Raw genomic sequence first — 25,535 nt, forward strand, 5'->3', positions numbered from 1 at the left:
TGGATGATATTTTTTAGGCCAAATGTGCTAGTGCTACCTCACAACACCCCGAGACCATGGATGGCTAGTGACACATTCTCACAGGAAAACACTTTTTGCCATTCAGGCTTCTTAAAATGCACCTGATCATTTCTGATCTGCAACCCACAGTAATTAGGAACAAACCAATGCATATTAAAAACATATATATACATTATATATCCACACATATATATATCCACACACACAATATTACATGAATGTACGAGTGTATAACCTAACAATTTGTTACAGAAATAAGTTATGCTTCCAATGTGCAATGTACTGATAAATGCCATTCTTTCCTCTTTTCAAGTCTGTTCCATTCAAAACAAAACAAAACTGGCCCTGGGGGCATGGGAGGGTATAGCTTAGTGGTAGAGCACGTGCTTAGCATTACATGGGTTCAATCCCCAGTACCTCCGTTAACAACCAACCAACCAACAGCAACAACAAAAAAGCAGGCTTCCCTTCATGAAAAACAAAAAGACTGGTCCTGACTGCTACATTGATTCCACACCCCACTGCCATATTGTGATCCACAGTTTGAGAAACAGTACTCCATGGAGTCCGTTTAAATAATAGAAAAGTCTGCCGCGGAATAACACCCCCTCAGGAGCAATGTCTTTCCACCACCGTCCTGATAAGCCGTGTGTCGTAAACCTCTGTTGTGCCTGCCACGCTGCAGCGCCACGCACGGCAGAGGCGCTGTGGATGCACATCAGCCACCAGTAGGTGGTGTTTCATCGTGACCTTCCCCGCGTACCACAGCATCCAGTGGAACTTTGGAGTCATGAGATGATTTTGGAGAACGAAATGATTACCCCATGCAGCCCAGGGTGATCTTGGGAGGATAATTCTGCAGCTGTAAATGGCAGCAGCAGAGACTGATACATAAGAAGCGGTGCCCCAAGGGTGGAAGGTCATGCTGTCAGGATGAGATGGTGGCTTTGGAGGGGTTCCTCCTGGGCTTCCCTCCAGGCCTGGGTCTCGGTATTGCAAAGTCAGGCCCCCTTATATGCTCCCCGGTGCAGATCTCTGGATAGTTCTAGGAGCAATGAAGTGATCATTGTTTGAAACGTTTTCCCTCATTTATTTTATGAAACTATATACCAACTTGATTCAAACAGAAACAATGTCAGTTATTGTCTTGTTACACAAGACATGTTTAGGTCAAAGCTGGCAGGCAAAACCCATTTTCCAAGTACTGGTGGGAGATAACATTCATATATTTGCTGGCTGGCGGGGAGTTTGGCTTATCTGTGGAATTGTGATTTTAAACATTAGCCTCTCTGGCACCCAACATATAGGAACCATAAATACTTCCAGAGAATGCTGCTGCCTGGGGCCTTTCAGCATATTCCAAGTATTGACAGGGGGGGTATTAAAAACTGCACTAAAAACACAACAAACAATGCTACTGAGGTAGCTTTCACAGATGTGATTTCACCTCTGGAGCAGATAAATCTCTGTTCTGTGTTAACGGCTGCTCGGAACCCAGGGAGAAAACATTGGCCAGACATACAACTCTACTCCGAAAATACAAGGACAAGTTCTTGCAAGCTCTTTGGGTCTGTTAAATGCACTCATGTCTAACCTGGATCCACAAGACGAAATGTGGCCCTCGGAGTATACGGAGGAAGGGAATGCTTCTGTTAACAGCACCCAGTGGGCACAGAGTGACAGCTTTTTCCAGAGAGCAGATGGAAAATGGAGGAGGTGATTTGGCCAAAAGAAGATAGTATATTACAGTTATGGAAGATTTTTGCAGACACTCTAGCAAGAAGCAGCTGTGTGATCTGTATCTTTGTTGAGTACATTATTTTGGTCATTGTTTCCTAATCTAAATTAAGCCCAGGAAACTCACCACCATCAGTTTCCTTCAGAGTTTTCCTGGGGCTCAGTTTTTATTGTGTTAGTTCTCACTCTCAAAAATAAGAGTAAAATGTGCATTATGATCTCTGATAGTTGCACCATCATATTTCTTTTGACTGGACTTTCTGACATTTAAAAAATATAGATATGGTTATCTATGCTCTGTGAACAAAATTACTACACCCAACTATGGTACACTTTGCATATTCTGTATCAAAACTGTTACAGCTGACACTTGGGCCAGATATCTGGCTACACTTAGGAGGCTCAAAGGAACCTTCCTGTAATTCAGCTACAGCTGAAAAATCCAAGAAAGGAAGTAACCCTGGACAAGACCAGGGACAGGTTTCTAAGATTACTGATCATAACAGACTACTAATGTGAATGCTGTACTGTGAAAAGCATCCTGTAACAGCTGCTTTCACACTAGTACAGGAGTAAATTCCCTACTTCAGGGGTCAGAGCAACGGTGACACTCTAAACAAATACGTTCTTTTATTAGGGACCCCGAGGAAGGCAGGCTATTTAGGAAACACTTAACTGCATGCGCACATGTATCCATAATTCTAAATTCTAACTGAAGTACAGCTAGGCTAATTTTTTTTAATTGAAGTATAGTCAGTTACAATGTGTCAGTTTCTGGTGTACAGCCCTAATGTCCTAGTCTATGAAATACTGAGCTAATGAAGGTTTGGAGTACTTGAAATAGTAACAAAGATTTAATGACCCTAATACCTTGAATAATATGGCAAATCGTGCAAGATTCATAATCAACTACACCTTAATGGTTTGTCTAAATTAGCCCACTCTTCTAAACAGCATGCAAATTTGGGACTTATGCATATATAAAATGAATAACCATTAGGATTACGAGGGAGAAACGATAAATTTCTGTTGGTCTCGAACATTAAAAGAACTCCAGTAACAGAAATGCCATGTCTGTGACTTCCAACGTCTCCATCATCTGCGAGTTACAAACTGAAAGGGACAATCCTCAGCCTTTCCTGTGAGTCTGAGGGAGAGCTACAACTGACAGAGAAAAAGTTAAATCCTCTGTAATGAGCAAGCTTCGGAAATAGCTGACCTGAGGTTTTCCCCTGGGGCCGCTGGGCTTCCTTCTCTGCAGGGATGGGCACAGCCTTCCCATTGACTAAGAAAAGCACAGGAGTTCAAAAATACTCCCTTGGGGTTTGGGGACAAGCCAAGATGCACAGTGGCAGCCCATATGTTTTTCCCTCCCTGAATTTTTTACCGTCAACCCAGCAATCTTCAAGCAACCTTCCCGACACACCCCCCATTCTCACCTTGATGTGGGAGGCGTTAATGTAGCCGGTGTTATTTTCTTTGGTCGGTATTAGCTCTACACGGTTCTCCTCATAGGGGACAACCTCGCGGATTCGGCTGCGCTCAGCATTTTCTGGCAGAGCCGCTGTGCTGAAAATGCCATTTGCCTTTTTCTTTGGAATTTGCTCGTATTCTGTGAACACCATTCCTTCTTCGAGCTTCTTTTTCAGGGTTCTGAACTGCAACAGAAATGGATCTTCAGTTCTCTGAACTGTCTTATCCCAACACGCCAATAAAACCACGAGGTTTCTTAAAACAGTTGCGAGGAGAGTGTTCATAAGTAGTTTCAAAGATGTACAATTAATGCTTGATTATTTGGTCATTATTTCACCATGTGGCTCGTTTCTCTCGTCCAATAAAATTTCCTCCTCACTCAGACCCTAAGCAGAACAGATCTGTAAGACCAGGCAAGGGGTTGAAATTCAAAATCAGTACTTTTGTTATTAACACCTCGGTTTAAAGTTAGGGTGATAAGGAGATTGTTAATTATCCAAACATCCTTTTCTCCACTTACATAGCTGTTTTCACTAAGCCAAATTTTAAGACGATACTGGTCCACAGTTCTCCAGTTCTGAGGCTTAGACACCTCCCCTTTTACTTTTCCCATGGCCAAACTACTAATTATGCTAACATGGTATTAATGGGATTAAATGATCCCTCTAAAGACCCTTCTCGCTCTAAGAGCATTCTAATACTTCGTATATACTGACAGAAACTAAAACCCTAATCTTATTGGCCCTTAAATTGATTTACATAGCCGTTTAATGTTACAGTAATTTCAGAAACTAAAGGAACACCTTTCTTCATCTCTAAAACACAACCATGCAACCTCTCTTTGCTTTTCAAAACCGAAGTTCTCACCATGCATTACCCTAACAATTATAAAAATCAGCCATATTTTATAGCCAAACAAGGGGTCAGCATATTAAAGGAATTCTATAAATAAAATAATCACTCCCTAATAAAGGGTAGTTGTTCACAAAAATCATAGAAATTAAAAGCTATAGCAATTGCTTAACTTTTTCATTTTATGGGGAAAAAAAAAACAGGAAAAAAAAAAAGAAAGGAAAAAGACAAAACAGGCCCAGAGACACTGAGTGACTTGACCAAGGCCACACAGCCTGTTAGGGGCTGGGGTCAGTAGGTGGGCATCCCTGCACCAACCTGACAAAGAAACATGAGATTTTGGAAAGGACTGATTTCATACAACACAGACCAGGTCTTGCTAATCTTCAAACTGCAGAATGAATTCATCAAACAAACCTTCATGCTGGCATGTCTGGGCGAGGAGGGAGCGTTGGAATCCTAAGACCACAGAGAAGGAGTCACATGTTTGACAAGCCCAGTGCTTACCCTCTCGTCCACGGGAACTCGGGTGGCATCAACGCGACTCTCTTCGCGCCCCGGGCCCCGAGCAACCGAGAGTCCATTCAATGCTGCCAACATCAGTGGCCTCTTCTGCGCCTCCAGGCCTGCCATCTTCTGCTTCTCTAGATTCTTGTGGCAAGAAAAGGCATGTTCTCGTTGTTTGTAATACCAGGAGAATGTTGGAATGTGTTTTAATCTCCCCAAATCTGTAACTCCCCAGCCAAGGAATGCAGACAATCACCATTAGCAGGGCAAATTCAAACACAGCTTTCCCATTATTCCCACTGTGCCTGAGAAAGCCGGCTTCTCCGGGACTCCTGAGCTTTTATTTAAAAATGGAGGAACAAATGAACAAACAAACAAACAGAAGCAAAGACGCTATACACATACACGCTGCCACAGGGCACCCAAAGAAACAGTGTCCCAGCAAGAAACTTTGGGAAGGTAAGGGCTCGAAAGAAGACAGAACAAGGAAAAGACAGAGTTTCATGAATAATCATACCAATCACAATGATAGACCTTTTATGCAGATTAAATGGTAAAAACCTTATTAAAACTGTTTGCTGCATTCTTTAGAGGTTAGATACACACATAAATGGAGGAAAACCTTCCTAAGTTTCCATTGAGAGGGGCTAAGACTGGGGTGTCAATCCTGTGTGGAATCTTTGGCCCCTGGGACATCAGCCCCAGAATGAGGTGATGTGCTTTAGCAAACTCACTGATACCCAAGCCCGGGGCCACCTGAGAAGCCCCACCAGGAGTAAGTCACCCTTTATGATTCATCCAGAAGACCCAAAGGCACGGACACCACAGCTCCCAGGGAGTCTGGTGGGGCATCACTGGGTGTGCCCAAGCTGTGGGGGAATACGGGTCTGGGGGCCGAGCAGACCATGAGGGGAAGGTTTGGATGTTAACGCCTGACCCCTGTTGGTGGCATTCTGATTGCTCTCTGTCCTCACCTGCACACTCTGACACCGATCCGTCGGGGCCCTGGTGGTTTGGTCTATTCCCCCTCTTGCCCTCTAAACTGATGGAGATGGGAGCAGTCTCCACTTCAGGCAGGCCAGTAAGAGCACTTCCCCCAAACACTTTGGTCTTAGAAGAACGGACTTCATAAAGCATGCAAACAGGTGGGTTTTACAGAGTTTGTAAGATTTTGATCCAGATGGAAGTGAAACCAGCTTGCAGGCTCCTCTGGTTGCTGCAGATGAAGGAGTCATCTTACCTCTGGTTTCTTTTTAAACCTTTAGTTTTTGGGTTTTTTTTTCTTAGTCTGTCATATAAAAATGTACTCCCCAGAGAAGTGTCTTGGTGGAGGCGTGGTGCTGGTAGACGGCAGAGTGGATTACTCTAGTTGTGGGTGCAGGGGACGGCACTGTACCCCTCCCTGCCTGCCGTCACGCACTCAGTGCCACCTGCGGTCAGAATGGAGCCCTGGCCTTTGTGAGCGATGCTGTCAGTAAGATGCTTCGTCCTGTGACAGGGCCAACCCCTCAGACAAACAAAAGGAGTATCTCAGAGGAGGATTAACTGTGCGAAAGTGAGAAAAATAATGATCAACTTTCAGCTAAAAGGTGTCATACGCAAGAATGGCCCTGGGGGCTGGGGTACAGCTCAGTGGTAGAGCACATGCAAGCATGCATGATGAGGTCCTGGGTTCGATCCCCAGTACCTCCATGCACAAGAAGAAGAATGGCCCTGGTTTGTCAACCCCAGGCAGAACTTGGTAGTTTTAGATTTAAATATGGGGGGTTTCATTTGCTTGCTTGTTTGCCTGTGTATTAGATTGCTGTTAGGAGGGAGAGTTCCTCTACCCATGCTCTCTCCTTTAGTTGAGAATCTGTTTCTGTCCTCTGCAGAGTTTTCAGAAAATAATTTTAAAAAAAAGTCTTGAGTTCCTCCCAACAGTCCTGCTTCCTTCCCACCTGCACCGTAAGGTGACCCTCCTGCGGGGCCCGAAGCAAAGAGGAACTAACTCGCCCTTCTCAGGAAAGGGTAACTATTTCCCTAGTGAAAACAGAAACCCCAATGATAAACTGTTTCTCTTAGCTCCTCCTCACTTGTCCTATCAGCTTAAAGATTAAATTTAATCTCTCCTACCAGAGATTAAAAAATAATTGATTCAAAGATCTGATTGGGGGGAAGGGTATAGCTCACTGGTACAGTGCATGCTTAGCATGCATGAGGTCCTGGGTTCAATCCCCAGCACCTCTGTAAAACTCAGTCAACCAACCAACCAACCAACCAACCAACCTAGCTCCGCCCATCCATCCCCCCACTCCTCAAGAAACAAAAAACACACAAAGATCTGATTTGGCCTTTTCTCTTTCCTGCACCCAAGTTTGGGTTAGGGAATTGCAACAGTGAAATGAATGTCTTCCAGGAGCCAGGAGGAGGGACCATCAAGACCACAGGCCTGAATCATCCAACATGCAGACCAGTGGCTCCAGAACCAGGGCAGATTCTCCCCACAGCTGCCCCCCTCCAGTTCCCACTTGGTTACATGTTCTCATTGCTTTCTTATCCTCAAGAGGCCCCGAGACAGCCTTCTCCTATCCGCTCCTAACAAACCAGGCAAAGGCTACCTGTGGAGGGGAGGGCAGAAAGGTGTCTGAGATGTGGGAATGGCACTGGGGTAAGTTTTTTCATAAAAAGAAAAAAAATGGATAGAGACACATTGCAAGCTTCAGTGCCATGGCATGGTCACCATCCTGCCTGGCACACTGGGACCACGGGCTCATGGAAGAACATCTGAGTCATACTCTGAGGTCGGGACACCAGCCAAGTGGCAGTCTTTCAGTTTTGAGTGTGTAGGATTGGTGGGAAAATGACATCAGGGTGGGGTACTGCTGTTCCTGAACTGCAAGTTAAGGGGTAAAATCAGCTATTCACTATTACCAAATGGATGGGACGGGAGGGCACCTGGGACAAACAGTGGAAAAGGTCCTGGCTCCTTTGTGATAACGCATGGAGCTCTATGTAGGGAACCAGTGCCTTGAGTCTGGCTACAGGCTTTTGTTTAATGTGGGTAACAAGAGAAGAGGATGAATATGACCACAGTGAGGCCAGGGGACCACGTAGGCGGCAATAAATAAATATCCAGTTAGCAAGGGAGATAGCAAAGCTGAATGCCTAGACCGATGGGTTCTTGATGCTGACTTGTGTTAAAAGGGCCCGAAGCCAAAAACTGCTGAAAATCCCTTTCTACTTATGGCTATTTTCCCCCAACTCGGCAGGCTCTCCCCTAAGGCGCCCACCTCCGCATTTCATTCCATCCTCCAGCCAAACGGTTTTATTTGCCAAAGGCACAAGCACATCTTTCGCCATTTCCCTCTAGGTTTGCAAAAGTGGAAAAAGTTATGCCTAGATTGAATTCTTAGTGATACTCCACTGACGGCCAAAACTGTGAGGCCGAGAGTGGTTCCTAAGGTTTGTCTAAAGTAGTAACATTGCGATGGATTAGGTTCCTAAACCCAGGAACTTGGCTTCCTTAAAACTTTGGCCCTTCACTATTTTTACAGGTTGGTTCCCACTGAAGAACTGGGGAGACTTATACATGAAGAGTCTAGTGACCTCTATCAAAGCAAATTTTAAGTTACAACTGCTCTGGAGTTCCTAAAATGAGCCCTGGCTTCCTTATGGTACAGACGTGGTGCAGGCAGAGGAGAAGTCAGTGAGATGATTATTTTTTTAAGGGAGTGAACATTTCCAGGACAAGCAGCAATGGTGCTGTAAAATATTTTTTAAAGTAGCAACTACAATCTAACAGTTTTCTCATTAGTAAGAGCTAATTCACTTTGTTGTTCTGTGTGTGTATCTGTCACCTGCACCCTCTTGCTGTGAGACCACAACCGTCTTTCCAGATGACATACACTGAAGAAGGGCTATCATGTCTAATATTTTGGGCATCTTCAAATGCTCTAAGAGTGTGTGTGTGTATAAATACATATGCGTATATTCACATCCATGTGTATGAATTCTTGATAGAAGAAGCTCAGTGGTGAATTGAAGCTCAGCAGTAAGCTTCTGAGTTGCCTGTTGAATTTGTGTTAAACACCTATTGAAAGCAGATCTGAAAATGAAGCTGGTCAGTCGCAGTCCAGTCAATACTGTGCACCTTCCTGACAACTAGATCTACACGGAAGGCTGTGCTCTGAAGGGATGTTGCTCTTTTAATACCTAATAGGGAGGGAAAGATGCTTCCCCTGAAAAAACTGAAATACAAAGCGATGGAGAAAGGCGAGCTCTTAGCAGCTCATACAATCAGAAGTCTGACCCTGAACGCCGGTCCAGACACCGACCTCAGCACCACAACCTGCAAGGTCCTACCTCCATACCAGCACTTCGCCCAAGCGTGCCTATGAGAAGCCACGAGTGAGAAGGGAAGGCTTATTCGGAGGTGCAGAGAGCAAAGTTTTATGAAATGAAACACTACCTGTTTAAAAGCCAAGTCCTTTTTAAATCCCTACCATGTTCCCTGAAGAAGTCTTACGCCTTCTTCGGTGCCTAGAGGATGTAGGCTTGAATCACGGAAAAGGAACAGAGGGTCTGGAGGTGGCGAGTAAACCAGCGTGCTTAACTGTCCCTCAAAAGACGCCCTGGGAGAGGAAGCCACTTACCCGGATCATCATCTCTCTCTCTATAATGCTGTCCTCCAGGGAAAACATTTCAGACACAGGTCTCTCCTTCACAGGCTCTTTCTTGACCCGCTCCTTCACACTCGTCAGGTCAGGCTCTGAGATGGATGGACCAAGGGAGGACCCGTTGACGGCCAGCTGGTCAGCCCGGGAGACACTGATGGCCTTGGCCGGCCCGTGCCTCAGGACCCTGGCCCTGGCGACGGCAGGAGGCAGGCACACCTGGTCGTGCCTCAGCGCCCCGTTGCTCACGCTCTTCCTAGGTCCCGGGTACTCGGGCGGGGGCTTGTTTGGGATCCGGGCTAAGGCGGCTTGTAGCTGGGCGCTGTACTCCATCTTCTCCCGGAGCACGGGGATCTGAGGCACGGCTTCTGGAGCCTCCTCCTCCTCCTCCTCGCTCTCACTGCTGTGGATCAGCATCGTGGCGTCCGAGAAGGTCTTCTTGTGGTGATACTGGGGAAGCTGCGGGACCTCGTGGCTCCCCGGCACCTGCTCGGGCGGCCCCGGCTCGCGGAGAGTGTTGCGGCGGGCCATGGGGATGTTGAGCGACTTCAGCGTCATGGCTTCCATGCCCCGCACCATGCTGCTCATCACCTCCAGGCTGTGGCGCTTGTGCACCGTGCCATGGTGCTTGGTGGCCGTGAGGGGCTCGCTCACCTCCTGGAGAGACTGATGCACCACCGGGGAGCTGTCCTCCTGGAAGGTCTTCACTGACAGCTGCACTTTGCGGGTCACCAGGTCGGGGCTGCTGCCACTGACGTACTTGTGGCGGTGGCTGGCGAGGTCTGGGGTGCTGGTGGCGGGGCGGGGCCGTGGGTAGGGGGGCGGCGGCCGGAAGAGATAGTTTTTGAGCATGTGGGCTGTGTTGTAGTTATGGGCGCCCTGGAGCTGCATGTTGGCCAGCTCCGGGGTGCTCACCGTGTGTGAGATGGCACTCGCCCCCGGCTTGCACGGCACCGTGGTATTCTTTGGGTTCATCTGGTCCGATGGACCAACAAGTTTGTTAGTGTAGCCCCCATGGGGCCCATAAGGGACAGTGTAGGGGTGCCTCTCCCGCATCTCGGGCTGGCTGTACACCAGATCCTCTGGCTGGTTGTAGGCGTGGGTGTTGATGATGTTGAGGTTTCGCAGGGACTGGCTCTGGCTGTCCGTGTGCATGACCCCCCTCTTCATCTGCCGCATGACTGTCTCATAATCGGGGGTGGGCCGGTAAGATGGCACAATGATGGCGCTGTGCCGGTGGCTAGGGATGTAGTCGGCCCGCATGATGTCACTCCCGGGGATACTGAGGTTGGAGGACACGGGAGAAGCCTGGATGAAGCTTTGGGAGCAGCTGAGGGAGTTGATGCTGTGGACGCTACACACGCTGCCGTTGGTGACGGTGCCATTTAGATAATTTAAGTCCAGGCTGTTGTGTGAGTTGCAATACAAGGCTTCTTCATTCCCATGGAAGATGCTGTCTACAAGAAGTCAGACAAAGGCACGTGAACCTCCACACCACCCTGCTTCAATCAAGTTCATCCTCAAGGGGGTAATTTTTAACTCATCAAAGTCATAAAGAGGGAAATCCCATGGTCTCAACCCACGTATTTCATGGAAAAACTGATAATTGGGAGACATCAACATACAGAAGGAACATTTTAAAGCACACTAAAAACAAAGAGTGAATCTAAGCAAAGCAAGCTATGTGTATTTGGAACCATTATCACTCGGGTAAGTTCTCGATTTTGCCGTGAGCTTTTAAATCAGCCACCGACAATGGCCCTCCCACTGGGAGACCTGTCCTCTGGTTCAGGGCTCTGCGACAGAATTGGGTATTTGGGCCAGGAAGTCAACAACTTCAATGGGGCAGTAGATTTGAAGTTACTGAGTACTTGGAGCTGACCTTCCTGACTGCAATGGAAAAGGTCCCTGCATCCCAGGGACTGCTGAGCATCCATCAAGACCCAAGACAAACAGCACCGCCAGGATGCAGGATGCAGCATGCACAGCTGCTTCATTCTTATCAGCAACCAGTGGAAGGGAAATAAGACTTGGGAGTTTTTTTTAGCCACTGCCTGAAACTCTCCTCTAGAACTGGTTTCATCATTGAGGTCAACTTCACATGAAAATTAACAGTTTAAAGAGGTACTGAGAGAGAGAGAGAAAGCAGATTTCTAAAGTCAGGCCCATTCCAGGTACCCAGTGTTCTCTTAACACACACCAACACCCCCCATAACACACACATCCCTAAGGAGGTAACCTCTTGCCAATACACATTTCTGTCGGCAAAGTATATTCATTTTTACACTATAGATTTAAGTATGAGCAAAGTTAAAGGAAAACAAAGGCTGAAAAGGTAACAAACAGAAAGGGTGACTGAAAATATTTGGCTGCCTGAAGAGGAGGGGTGGGGACATGGACCAGATGAGATGAGATAAGCAAGGAAAACTAGGGGAACACACTGCATTTATCCCCCTCTGATGGGTTTGGTACCTTCCCATTGAGCCAGGGTAACTTTGCTAGTCTGCTTATAAGAAGCAGTGCTTTATTAAATTACATTGTCTTGATTATCTTAGTTTCCACGCTCACACTTTTGACAGTGCAGAAAGATTCAAAACAGCTAGCATATGATAACACAGAAACTAATTATCCATTTAACAGGTTGTCAACATCCAACATTTAATCCCATTCCCTTTCTGAGATGCAGTTAGTGTAACAATTCAGAGCAGTGGCTTGAGAGTCAAGATACCAATTTTTATATCCAAGCTCCTCCAATACCCCTTCTGTATCCCAGTTTCGATACCTGTAAAATGGAAATAATAGTAGTACCCATCTCATAGGTTTATTCTGAGGATTAAATGAGACAACACAGTGCAAGTGCTTAGAAAAAGTGCTTAAGGAAAGGAATTGATCTATAAACCCAAATTGTTATAATTATTATTATTGAAATCGGTTTTCCCCCCACCCATTTTGCATGGGAGTATTTAGAGAGAAAAAGAGGAATAAAACAGTTTAACAAGTGCACTGAGAAAGGGGCCAGTGGGGGCGACGAGAAGAGTGAAAATGAGGGGTTGAGATTATGTGTGTGTTTCTTTCAGTTATTCTGGAGGCCTATGTTCTCTGTCAGCACGAAAACCTGACTGTCACAAGCTTTCTGACACCGGCAATGAGCGTGGAGAGTATTCCGTGGGGCTCGGCTGTCCCTTTCTCCTCTCTGAGCCCTCTTACGGGAAGGAGGAGAAAGGAACCCGCCTGCCACCTTCCCCCCACTCCCTTTGTGGCCAATTCTGGGGAAATTTCCTCTCGGGGGTGAATGACATTCTATGCCTTTCACAATCTGAAGCTGCTGGTTGCTGCCATTCAGACAATGACGAAGGAAAATGTAAGTATCACTGTCATCTCGGACAAAAAAAAGGTACAGATCACCGGGACTCAACTTCACATCTTAAGAAGGGACAAGGGTAAGCCAGAGTTACCTTGTGAAGTGTGTGTTTCCGAGTAGTGCTCGCCACACTGGACGTGCATGGGAGGCAGGATGTACGGCTGTTGCCGGGGCTGAAGGAGAGAACACAGCACAGGTGGGAGGCCTTGGCACAAGCGGCCGTCACTCTGCCGAGAACCAGCCCAAGCACCCGACAGTCCCCATGGCTCACCCCGCCTGCAAGGAGGCACCCGCGGTGGCGGCTCTGCCCTCCACCCTCCACACAACCCTCTTCTAAGCATCTACACCCTCTTCTCATCACTAAGCTTAAAACTGGAGAAACAGGAAGGGGGCAAGCAGGAGGCTGGTTCAAGGTGAGACAGAGGCCACAGTCAACGTGAACGTACCTATTTATAATCTATCTTCTAACACACTTGCAAAGCTCCCAGAAGTTATTCCCTTTTAAAGGAATAACTCAGAATACGTAATCAGAGTAGGGGAGAAGAACCCTGTGCAATTCTATTCAAAATTGGCTCCCTTCTGGTGCTACATCAACCTCAAATAGGGATGGGGAGTGTTCAGCTGGGTGCACTTGCAAATTCACATCAAAATCTTAAGTGTGATCCACAACAAGCCAAGAAAACTCCAAAGCCAGCAGGGGTCACACTTTCTCAGTGTCTCACAACAGAAAGCACTAGGCAGAGTCTGAAACTGGGTGAATAACTCATCCACTATTTCCTTTGCTACAAATAATGTTTAAGCATCAAAAGGGAAAATAAATAAGGTCATGAAGGTAAGAAATCCAAACATTAAAAAGAAGTCTGGGAGAAGAAATAAAAGAATTGAAATTAATCTAAGTAGTTCAGAAAGAAATGGTACTATATCAGCTCGCCAAATATCCCCAGATCTCTCTCTGGCTCGTTTTTGAGTAGCAATTTTGAAATACTTTTCCTCTTCTTGGTAATACCTAACTCAACTCAATTTTTCCATGATTGGACAGCCAGTTTTCAGGCTTTAAAAAAAAAAGTGGGGAAGGATTCATATAAGGGACTAGAAATACACAGCAAGGCAAAGTTGACTCATCTCTGCCTTCTTTTACTCTCATAAAAAAAAATCCTATACGTAAGTGACTGTTTATGAACTAGCACGAGTGTGCAAGCGAGAAACGATAGCTAATCCTCCAAACACCACTCCAGGATTACATTATTTATCCCGTCTCTTTATATATATTCTAATCTATTATTTCTTTTCTTTCCAGACCTGCTAATGCAAAACCAAATTAGATGCCACAATATAGGAGCCAGAAGGGCAAGAGAAAAACAGCAACCAGCAGCCCTGGTTATCAGCGAGGAACCCAGAAAGAGATAATGTTATCTGGCTTTCCTCTCACTCATCCCAAGAACTCTTGGTGAAATGATTTAATCCTGAAGGGCAGAGGGAAGGGAGAAGTCAGGAATCTGGCTTCCTGTAGATTGTTTTCATCCAAATAAAATAGGAAGTCTCTGCCTCTTCTCTAGATAATTAGGATGGGATCAAATCACAGGACAGCCCTGAGACGCTGTGCCTCCCCTGGTGTTTCGTGGACACAAGTGAAAAATTAACTCACCAGCGAAGACGTGTGGGCTCTAAAGAAGAGAAAAGGAAAGTAATGCCGACAAAGGAGAAGAATAAGGAAACCAGTACTGCGAACAAATCGACTGGTGCTTCAGGGGAGAAGCCCAAAGCAACCCTGTACATCTCCAACGCAAGGGCCGCCTGTGAGATATTACGTATTAACACTGCGATTAATAATATTCACATGGGTTCTCAGGGATTATTGCATATGATGACCAAACTCTATAATTCTAAGAATTCACGTCAATGCATTTTCCACGAAAAAAACAATTCAAAAATTTCCTTTTAAAAAAAGAGTTAAAGACGTCTTATAGAGTATACATTGTGTATGAAGGAAAATTCAATTTTATTCATCTATAAACTCAAAGGAATTGTGCACCTAGAGACATTTAAAGGTCACATATTTATTTTTGTGTAAAAATGAAATCATAACCTAAAATAAAAGAATTAAAACTTAAAACAAGTAGTTACTTTAAAGGAAACCAACTGTCCCACATCTTGCTACGATATTATCCTTAAGTAATTCTCAAAATAAAACAGTCCAGGAAAAAACACATGCATTGAAATTAAAGCTCTGTTTTCTTATCACGTGATGAGGAGAACGTTGTTTTTTTTTTTAAAAAAAGCTAATGGTAGGTAGGAAAGTGGATCGATGCATATTCTGTTGGCCTTAAAATTAAAAAAGTGCAATTAATCTTCCCCACTGAATACTCTACCTGAGACCATCAACTTGACTCATTCAGTGTTTTCTCATTTAAAGTAGTCATTTTCTGACTAATTTATTCAGCTCTATCTACGGCAGTGGGTAAAAAAGAATTAGTAGAGATTAAAACTGAAGTCTTGTCTATATGCAAAATAAGGAATAGTGATAAAGTAAGTGGAAAAAAAAACACACACACATAGTAGGTTGCATGCTGAAAGGACGTGGTCTCATCAGCCTGGAATAAGGCTTGAGGGGGTGAACTCTGAGCCACACTTAGAGAAGAGATGGACACGGGTGAGCACAAGAGGGACAGAATGGGTGTGCATCACACCTGTGTGGCAGACGGTCACCCTTATGTGCTCTCTCCAGATCTCGCCTAGTCACGATGCCCTAGAAACCACCCCACCCCCGTATTAACAACAAAAGGACACTTGCTCCTCAGTCAAGTGATTTGATAACTGAAGATTTCATACATACCAGGGAGGACCGGCTCCAGGTGGGCTGGCGTCTGATAGGGGGTGGAGAATTTGATTGTCTACGTGAAAAGTTGAAAAAATGAGGATGGTTACTATTATGTACCATGTACAAGAAGACAAGACAGACAAAAGAGGGAGAAGAGAGGAAAGTAGACAAAATGGGTTAAGAATTATATCAAAAGAGAGACATTTCTTATTTCTGGGTGATCAAGCTTAGAATAGTTTCCATTTCCTTTTTGATCCTTTTTAATTTTCAAAATGTTTGGAACAGAACATACTTTCATGATAAGTTTTACAAAGGAGTACCAGAAGAATGAAGCTTAATTCTAAAGACAAATTATAAGGGAAATAAAAGTCAATGACAGTCTTTCAGAGCTCAGAAAGTGGAGATCTCTGGAGAAGGATCGTCTTCAGATGCTGCTAATTTCATAAAACTCCAGAGGGCTACCCCAGGCCTTCGTTCAGTCTGTGCTGACACTCTGAAACTGTATACAGAATTTATTGTCTACATAGGGGAAGGGGGTATGCTCTTCAGAGAATCCCAGTTTTTATCAAATAAGAGGTTAGGAAGCTCCCATACTTGGTTAGGAGAAGGAACAGTTATAACAGAAGCAGAAGGGAAAACAGAGTTTTCTTAGTTTTCTGTCTAATATGTGATGCTCACTCATATTAGAAGAAAAGGCCACAAAAAAAATATAAACACTCAGAAAATTGTATAGTAAAACCACTCGCTAACGAATGGTAAAACCAGAAGACGACAGTGAAATTCACTTCTCAAAACAGTTTCCTTTTTAAATTCACCCTGGAGAAGTCAACTACAGAATTCTTGTTAATGTCAAAGACATTCCAGCAAATCAAAGGCAACGGCAGAGAACTGCAAAGACATCACACCTACAGGGAATCTGTCTGTAAGAATGGTGTGCACGTATGCGTGCATGTATGCACGCATACGCCCGTCACATGGATACGGCTGCTTAAATTGCTGCTCCCTAATCAGTGCTCCCTTGAATCACATTTGCAGAGTTTGCTGGCAGGCTGAGTATAGCCATCCCTCGGTCTCCAAGGAGGACTGGTTCCAGGATCCACCTTGGACCAATATCCAGGGATGCTCAATTCTCATCTATAAAATAGCTTGGTATTTGCATAAAACCCACGCAAATCCTCCCACATACTTTAGATCATCTCTAGAGTACTTATGATCCCTAATACAATGTAAATACCTGTCAGTGCAGAGCAAATTCAATTTTTACTCTTTGGAATTTTCTAGAATTTTTTAAAAAGTATTTTTGATCCACAGTTGGTTGAATCTTTGGATGTGAGACCCACAGATACTGAGGGCCAACTGTACCATCAAATATACTTTCAGACTCCGACAGTGGCCAGTTGTAACGACTGGTTTGAAAGAGCCTCCATTGCAGAGAGAAAAAAATCTGCCTCTGTTAGTTCTGAGGCAGCGCCTTCTTCCGCAGGAACTGCTCCAGGGTGGCATTTTCTCGCTCTTGGATGTGTCCACTGGAAAGTGGGAAAGCTCTTCTTCTCTTGCATTTACATCCCTGAGGTGCTTTGAAACAAAATGAAGCACCTTGGGCGCCCCAACTGCAGACGTACTGCTCTGCGGAGGGACGTCTTTTGATGGCAACCAAAGGAAAGGCACTGACAGCGTGAGCCCCGCACGCCATCTCTGAGGTCAGGTCACCACTAAGTTCCCTCATCAGACTCCCTGTATCCTCTTTATTTCCAAATTAAATTCAAAAAACACACGTGGGCTTGTGACATCTATTAGTGTCTTCCAAGTCTTCCTCTAATTACCCTGGCCTCTCATTTACAGGCAGGTGACGTGACCCAGAGGCGCACGCAGGGTTAGCCCGCTGTGTGAGCGACCCAGGGCTGAGGATGACAGCAGCGTCTTCTCTTTCAAGTTGGCTCGTCACTCAGCTACACGCCTCTGAACAGTCTCCACATCTGACACACAAGGGGCACCCCGGCAAATTGGGAACCGCTCGGCTCCTCCAAACTCACAGCTGAGGCTGAAAGGCACTGATGTGGGCCAACCTGTCCAGGAGGTCGAGCATTCCCAGCCAATCTGCAAATTATTTTCTCTCTAGGCATATGGACTACACTAGACAGTCTTCATCATTAAAGCTCATTCCCTCCTGCCTGGCTGTACTCCCTGCTTTAGAGCTTCTGCAAGGAATGAGGGAAGAGAGTGCGTGGAAAAAGCAATCTACAACATCCCGAAAGCAAGAATTTAAGCTGACCAAGCTACCCAGTGAGAGGGTGGATGAAATGTTTACTTACTCAGTGCAGATTTTGTTTTGTTTGTAAAACTTGTGCCGTGTAGCAAACAATCGAGATATATACTTGGCATTTTCAATATCATCCTTGGAGAAGAGACAGGAAAACATAAATATTTGTTTGATTGTGCATGCATCTCACTAGCATTCCTCCGAGCAGGGACACATCCCTTCCTCCTTTCATAGCAAGCACAAAATGATACTCTAAGCCACAAACGGGCGTGTTGAAATCAGCAGCAGCCACACCCATGAAGCCCACCCAAGGGTGGCAGACAACACCGTCTGCTAGAGAACCCTGTACGCCCAAGGCACTGGGGTTAATACCGATGATCTGGCACGTCTCTACCCAATGCCAAACCAAGCACTTTAAAAATCAATTAGTGAATCGAGGCAGAGCATGGCATGAACACCTAGCACCGTTAAATGGGAGGCAGGGAGATGCATAAACCGCCTTGGCTCTCAGGGAGGCACTCAACAGAAGGGCAATCACCCAGTTTACTGAGGCTTAGGCTTGGGCTCCGATGGGGGAGAAAACCCAGACCAGCCAGCAAAAGAAAACACCATGCAAGATAATCAGGGGTTACTAGTGGAGGGCATGCCAGATAATGTGGTCCACCACCACCAAGGCCAGCAGAGGAACCGAAACTCTAGAGTCAAAACTCAGCCTGGAAACCTGGTATTGTGAACATGAAGTCACCACCACCCTCCGGAAATGAGTGATGACAGCACTGAGCAAGGACGGGAAAGTTATAGGTTCAACAGAATATTTATTCTCTCATGACATGGAGAGCGAGGAAAGGACATTATGAGTTGAGAAGTCAAACAGCAAGCTGCTGGCCAGATCCCGCCCCTGTATGTCCACCTTGTTTACCGTGTGAAAGAGGGCAGTCTCTTCTTTGTTGATGAGCTCCACCAGAATAGTCGACTTGTTGTGACTGATGTTCCCCATGTCACTCCACCTAGGCAAAAGAAATCTAAGTGCATCTGCCCAAAGACAGTCTATGCATTTATGACAGCATAGGAGGGGCATCTGCTTTTGCCAAATCTCATTTTACAAATTATCACTTAACTATATTTTTAAAAGCTAAGTGTTTCTTCTCTCAAAGCAGAAAAATAAAGAAAATGCAACAGGCATCAATTTTAACAGGTAAAAATCCCATGTTACAACAGCCAAGACATGGAAGCAACCTAAATGTCCACCCACAGCTAACTGGACAAAGAAGCTGTGGTATATATACACAATGGAATACATATTCAGCCATAAAAAGGAATGAAATAATGTCATTTGCAGCAACATGCAACATGGATGGACCGAGAGATACTCATACTAAGTGAAATAAAAAAGCTAAAGACAGATACCACACGATATCACTTATATGTGAAATCTAAAACAATGAGACAAATGAACTTTTTACAAAACAGAAAGACTCACAGACATAAAAGACAAACTTACGGTTATAAGGAGGGAGGGGGGAATACGTTAGGAGTTTGGGACTTCCAGATACAAACTACTATGTATAAAGTAGATAAACAACAAGGTCCTGCTGTATAGCACAGGGAACTATATTCAGTATCTTGTAATAACCCATAATGGTAAAGAATATGAAAAAGTATATATATATATATATATATATATATATATATATATATATATATATATATGTATGTATAACTGAATAACTGTGCTGTATGCCAGAAATTAACACAACACTGTAAATCAACAACACTTCAGCTAAAAAAGAAATCCTATGTAAACTACACTAGATACTGTGGTTGATACGGTGTACTTTCCTTTATGAGGAAAATGTGCAAAAATCTTCCGCTGCCTTGCTTTCCCCATTTCCAAACCAACAAAGCATTCCCCTTGATCTCCACTCTCAGAGATGGAGGAGCATTAAAAGTCGTATGTTTCCAGGAGTCTTGGTTGAAGCATCCACAGAGATTCGGTGTTGCAGTGTACACTACAGATGGGACTATGCCACTTAGAAAAAAAATGCCTGGTGAGTGGGTAATACGCCTACATTTTTGTGATCTAGTGCACACAAACAAGTTCCACCATATAGCACATAGAACTATATTCAATCTCTTGTAATAAACCACCATGAAAAAGAAAATGAAAAAAAAATAAATATATAAAACTAAATCACTATGCTGTACACCAGAAACTAATACAACATTGTAAATCAATTATCCTTCAATTAAAAAAAAAAAAGAAAGAAACACACAAATTTCCTTCTCTTTCTTTAAGATCTTATCTAAAATGAGATACACAGAAGGAACCATCAGACAAGGGAAGGTAAGCGCCTGCCTCCCTTTCTACTTGGAGCTAATTTCTAACTCTCATACTACTACCCACCCTTCACTCTGTTCCTCAACCTGTAATTCCCTGCCCACTGCCTTTTCACTGCATCTTGCTTTTGCTCTTTACACTTCCACCTCTTCCTGCGTGGTTCCTTTAAGACTCACAACGAGTTGCCTTCTCCCAGAAGCTTTTCCTCATCCCAGTGACCCACACACCAGGAAAGAACCTGGTGTAGTCCTCTATCGGTCACCATGTTGCGTTACGATTGTTTACTTCTGTGACCAGATCCCTAACTAACCAAACTCGACCATAGCCCCACGCCCCAGGTAGAGTCTGTTTGCTTTAGCTCTGTATTTCAAGCACCGAGTACTCCGCGCACAGCACAAAACAAATGTTTGCTGAAATAGTTAAAAATAATAATATTGCTTCCCATCTGTATAGAGTGCAGCTCTTTTTATCAACTGTCTAAGGCAGACAAGGCAGCTATTTTTGTTCCTACTTTGGAGATGAGGCAATTTGGGAACAAAGGAGGACAAGATTTAGTCCCATTTGCTCTGCTCATCGGGGATGAACGAGTTCGGTCCCTTCCAGCTTTTCCTCTGGCCACCTTTCCATTGCACCAGTACCACCTGTGCTTACATACGTCTGCTGGGGCCGTACTCTACAGCTGCCCTGCACAGCTGTCTGCCGGCTTACAATTCCATCAGGTCTCATCTGCCTGGACTCCTAGCTACATGCTCCTCAGTGAGAGTCTCTAAAGATACTTGCGCTCCTCTAGCTCCATTCCTTCAAATCAACTGCCAAAATTCTGGATCCACTCCTCACTGCACCATTGGACTTCACCTAGTGACACAATCAACACGACACTATAGTAGATGTCAATTCCCATCTTGTAAGGGTTTCAAGGTAAGTGCTAAGGAAGCAGTCTGGAAGCAGTCCCTAAGGAAACTGAACAAAACCTGTGAAGGGCTTATGATCAGCAAACTTTCAAATTGCTACTTTCTTCTATTTAAGTTCTCCAGGCTAAGGGTGAAACGGAAGCACTGATTTAGCTACGGAGCCCTGTGTGAGACAAAATGCCTGGATGGCTTTAAATGGGCATAAAAATGTATAGTCACAACTCTGCACATATTTATACATTTTACTCAGTTTGTAATAGGTGTATGGAGTTGACTAAATATGTCCAAAAATTAAAAAGTTTATTCTGCAGCCCCAAAGATCTCTCTCTCTCTACTCCTGTTTCAATTCAATAAGGCAGAGAAAATATATGGAAAATAATAATGGCAGAGTGGGACTAAGGAAAATGAAAGCCAGTGGGGCAGATTGACTGGGAAAACTTTCTCAAAATAACCTGCAGTAACTGCTGATCCAGAGAGCACGTGGTTGGCCAAGGATTCACTTCCAGGAGGTGGACTGTGCTTTGCCTCTAAGAGCTGCCCTGGACCACCTGCCCTGGACATGCTGCTCTGCCCATCACAGAAAAGCTGTTTTCCCAGTAAATAAGAGGCCATACTGTCCTCATAAATGAAAGCAAGCATGCGATTTTTCAGACTGTTGACGCAATGATGGGAGCCGAGGGCACCAATACAAAACAGGCTCATGGACACGTCGCGCAGAGGACGCTGCCACTCCCCTATCCTGCTCCTCCTCACGTTAAATGGAAAAGAGGGTTGAAGAGTCAAGATAATAAAACGTCCCAAAGGTCTTTACTTTATAATCACCAATCGATTGCTTTTTCAAAACATACCTTCACAAATAATCCTCTTCTGGTACTACAAAAATTCGTTTGTACTTTTCTAGCACACATGGTGAGGCAGAGGGTGCAAGTCAATGGAAAGAACTCAGTTTGGATTTAATGACCCATCATGGGTAATTCAGGCATAATCTGCGGGAGCCCCTCTCCAGCCAGACTCACAGAGTTTTGTTCCACTCTTCTGGCTCAGCGGGGTTCAACTATGCATTTCTGGGAGTCAGGTGGAAAGAAAGAGCTTCCCCCATCCCCCATCCCCAAATAAACCCCCAGGAAAAGTGAGATGACTTTCTCCATCACCACTTAAATCCTGCGGAGCGCTGATCTTCTCTGAGGTGAGAAAAGCTCAACTCTGATCCATGGTCTGGCTCTGAACTCATTTGGGTAACTTTCACCCTCAGTGGGGTTTTCTAGGGTGCCTCAAGGGGAAAAAGGAGAAAGACACAAGTCAGAATACCTGTAGATCACTGCTTGTCTTCCAATTCTGTTTCTCACGAAAATCCCCATAAAGAAGATGCCCAGGTGCACACTGTTTCCATGATTGTCCTGCGTAAGATCAACAAAACGGCTGTGATGAAACAAACGCCCAGCAGTCTGGCAGCCTCCCCATGGGGACCACACCCCGTTTCTCGCCCATACGTGGAATGAATCACAGACGGCGCCAGGGCAATAAGACAAGCAGGACCTGAAGGGAAACACCCCACTGCACATCCTAAAATACCACAAAGGTACATTTTCCTCTTTTATCTCAGTTTGTCACACACACACTTCCTGCTTAAGGAAGAATTTTAGGGTTTTCTCAGACTTGTTGGCAGTTAAGACTTTCTCTTTCATGAACATCTATTAGTATCCTTTTTAACCTTAGTTTTTGTTTTTTAAGTCAAAATTATACACCCACGTACTTTGATCACATACGCACATTGTATGTGTGCAATTCCATATGCACATAGTCTGAAGAACTGAATATTCTTTAGATCTTGTTTAAAAGCAGCCAGCTGCAGACCCCACCGTTTCCTCTCCTCAAAGGGACCCACTTCTATTACTTAAAGCCCCAGTGTGTCTATTTGCAGCCACTATGCTCGACCTTTCAGTTTAGGACCTCATGTTCCTCAGTTCTGGGATATTTTCTCAAATCACTACCTTCTGTTTCCCCTGTCCACTCCTTTTACAACTCCCATTACTGAGGTGTTGAACTGAACATCCTGGGTTGGCCCCCAAATTTTACCTCCTGCCTCCCATGCTCCGTTACTTTGTTTTCGGGTGAGATTTTCTTAATTTAGTCTTCTAACCTATCAAGTTCTCCACTTCTGATATCATATTTTAAAATTTCTGAGAGTTCTTTATTTTCTGAGTGTTCCCTTTTAAAAGTGATCTACTCCTTCAAGGAGGTAAGATATTTTTATTTTATTGTTACTGTTTTTAATCCCTGAGACTCAGGATGTGCTTTTGGGCCAGGGCGCCTTCGCCCTAGAAGCTCTGCATCTCTCGGCTGCTTCCTTCTCGTGGCGTTGACCCCTGTTGCCCCGAGTAGGGCATCGTCGGGAGGTGCTGCTGCTCAGCTGTCTAGTCACGTTCCCGAGTGGGATGCTCAACACTAGTGAGGGCCTTTGTGAGCACAGGAAGGGCACGGGGAGCCTAGACTTCACTGTCGGGCAATCTGCTGGGCCCTGTGTGGGTGAACCCAGATGTACTGTCTTTGGTCCAGTCTCTTGGTCCAGTCAGGGGCTTCCAACCTCCTGCCTGGGAGAGCACAACCTGGTTGCCAGAGTTCTTAAGAGCAGAGTGGGAGCCAGGCTCAGCATCCAGTGAGTCAGCTGTCACTTGGTCCTTTGCTTTCACTTGGGGAACATCCTCTTAGTGGAGTGAGAGGAGATCCATGCCCAACTGGGCCTAAGACAGAAAAGACAGACCTCTGCCTTCCTCAGAACACTCAACCCCTTTTAAGACACAAAGATGGACAGCGTCCCTTCTCAGTGACCTCTCCTAAATCCACCTCCCAAAGCTTCCATTAAAGGAGGCATCTCCTAACAGGGTGGGAGGGAGAGAGAGGATAGGACAACACAAAAGCAGAGAGAGAGAGTTCAGAGAGAAAGACATAGGGAGGGATAAAGGGCCTTGGTAACTGCGAGAAGTTAAAGGTTAAGTTATATTATAGAAAAAAAGTCTATGTGGGAAAAGAAAATAGGTGAAGTAGAGATGGGAAGAGAAAGGACAATTCTGTGGAAAGAATTCCCTGGGCACATGGCCAGGAGATGAGTATAGAAGTCTTGCCGGGGATGGGGGCCCGGGAGGAATGGCCCACCATGGTGGGACAACGGAAGAAAGAAAAACGCAGGATGGATGCCCAGGGTGCTGCATTGCTCAAAACTTAAGGGCTCGGTGGGAGAGGGTGTAGCTCAGTGGGAGAGTGTGCATGCTTAGCATGCACGAGGTCTTGGGTTCAATCCCCAGTGCCTCCATTAAAAATAAATAAACAAGCAAGCAAACCTAATTACCCTCCTCAGCAAAAAAAAAATAAAATATAATTAACTGAAAAAAAAAACCACCTTTAAATAAAAAAAGCCCCAAAACTTAAGGGTTCAGTGTCCAACTCAGCCAAAGACTAAGACTCCAGACTCTGACCCATTCCAGAAGTGCGCCACCCACCCTCCACGGCCATGTGTTTGGACAATACAGGAGCAACTGAGGCTGGGGCGGCCCCTGTGTCTGGGGGTGGTGGGGACACACATGCCAGAAAACGGATTGGTACCCGACCCACCCCCCCCCAGTCTTGAAAATTTCTGAGGACCCACTCATGGAAGGACCCACACTAAATGTAAATGTCCCTCACTGAGACACAGCCACAGCACACTTTTTTAACCTTCCTTGGTCAATAAGGACCTGTACTCAAACGAAAGGACCTCATCACCACGTGCAGCCTGTCCCTGCGTACTTTCCTGGCTGCTTTTTCACCTAACTCTGAGCTGACCCCGTCACCGTCCCCACTGGTACTGCTGCCCCACCCTTCAGCCTTGGGTCAGTCGCCAGGAATCACGTAGTCTGTAGGTGGTCACCTTAGTCATGAACAGATATGTGGAGGGGGAGGCAGTGAGTCAGCCAGGCCCGTCTGCCCACTCAGAGCGAGCGCCAGTACCCACCCTGTTCTTTCCCACTAAAGGACATCCTAGAAAGTCCACCAGAACCAAGCACAGTGGATTTCAACACCATCTCATCTGCCCTTGTTTCACAGTTCAGAATTACTAAAAACGACACAAGCCCATGCCAGCCACAACCAAACCTCCAACTTCCAGGGCCCGAGAAGCCAGCTTTCTAGAAGTGGAGAAAAGTTTACTCTGATTTTTCAACGGCCCCAGATATCATGACTATGTATGGGCTGCTGAAACCTAAGTGGGATGCAGATGGCTTCGTAAGGCATTATTGCAAGGAAAATGGATTACAGCCCTACGAAGGGCAACCATTAGAGAAGCAAAAGAAAATTAAACAAATCTAAAAAAGAGCCATTTAGCCTTTTTCGCAAGCTGCGGCCACCCTGCTCGATTCTACTTGATACACATGGGCAGTTCTCATTAAGGCAAATTGCAAACGGGCAACAGAGGGGGAACAGAACACTTACAAAACAGCCAGCAGAGCCAGTTTGGAGTGAAATGTTTATGCTGAAATTACAGGCGTCTCCCAAATTGCTGAAATGTGCCAGTTGCTTTAGGTTTCTGATAAAACTCCATCTTTTGTAAAGTGGGTCGGCAGAGAGAGG

General features: G+C 45.2%; 1 protein-coding gene across 2 annotated transcripts in view; it reads right to left on the reverse strand.

The window, feature by feature from the left end:
• PTPN14 (protein tyrosine phosphatase non-receptor type 14) overlaps positions 1 to 25,535 on the reverse strand; it is a 155,265-nt gene that overhangs the window by 11,146 nt on the left and 118,584 nt on the right. For both annotated transcript variants that reach the window (XM_006198771.4, XM_015234766.3), the window contains exons 8-15: positions 22,242 to 22,330; positions 18,604 to 18,691; positions 17,737 to 17,819; positions 15,440 to 15,497; positions 12,701 to 12,779; positions 9,225 to 10,702; positions 4,591 to 4,734; positions 3,198 to 3,416 (exon numbers count right to left, since the gene is read on the reverse strand). In XM_006198771.4, the coding sequence (XP_006198833.1) occupies positions 3,198 to 3,416; positions 4,591 to 4,734; positions 9,225 to 10,702; positions 12,701 to 12,779; positions 15,440 to 15,497; positions 17,737 to 17,819; positions 18,604 to 18,691; positions 22,242 to 22,330 (2,238 nt within the window). The remainder of the gene's footprint in view (positions 1 to 3,197; positions 3,417 to 4,590; positions 4,735 to 9,224; positions 10,703 to 12,700; positions 12,780 to 15,439; positions 15,498 to 17,736; positions 17,820 to 18,603; positions 18,692 to 22,241; positions 22,331 to 25,535) is intronic.

Source organism: Vicugna pacos, chromosome 23 (assembly GCF_048564905.1).
Source record: "Vicugna pacos chromosome 23, VicPac4, whole genome shotgun sequence".
Lineage (NCBI taxonomy): Eukaryota > Metazoa > Chordata > Mammalia > Artiodactyla > Camelidae > Vicugna > Vicugna pacos.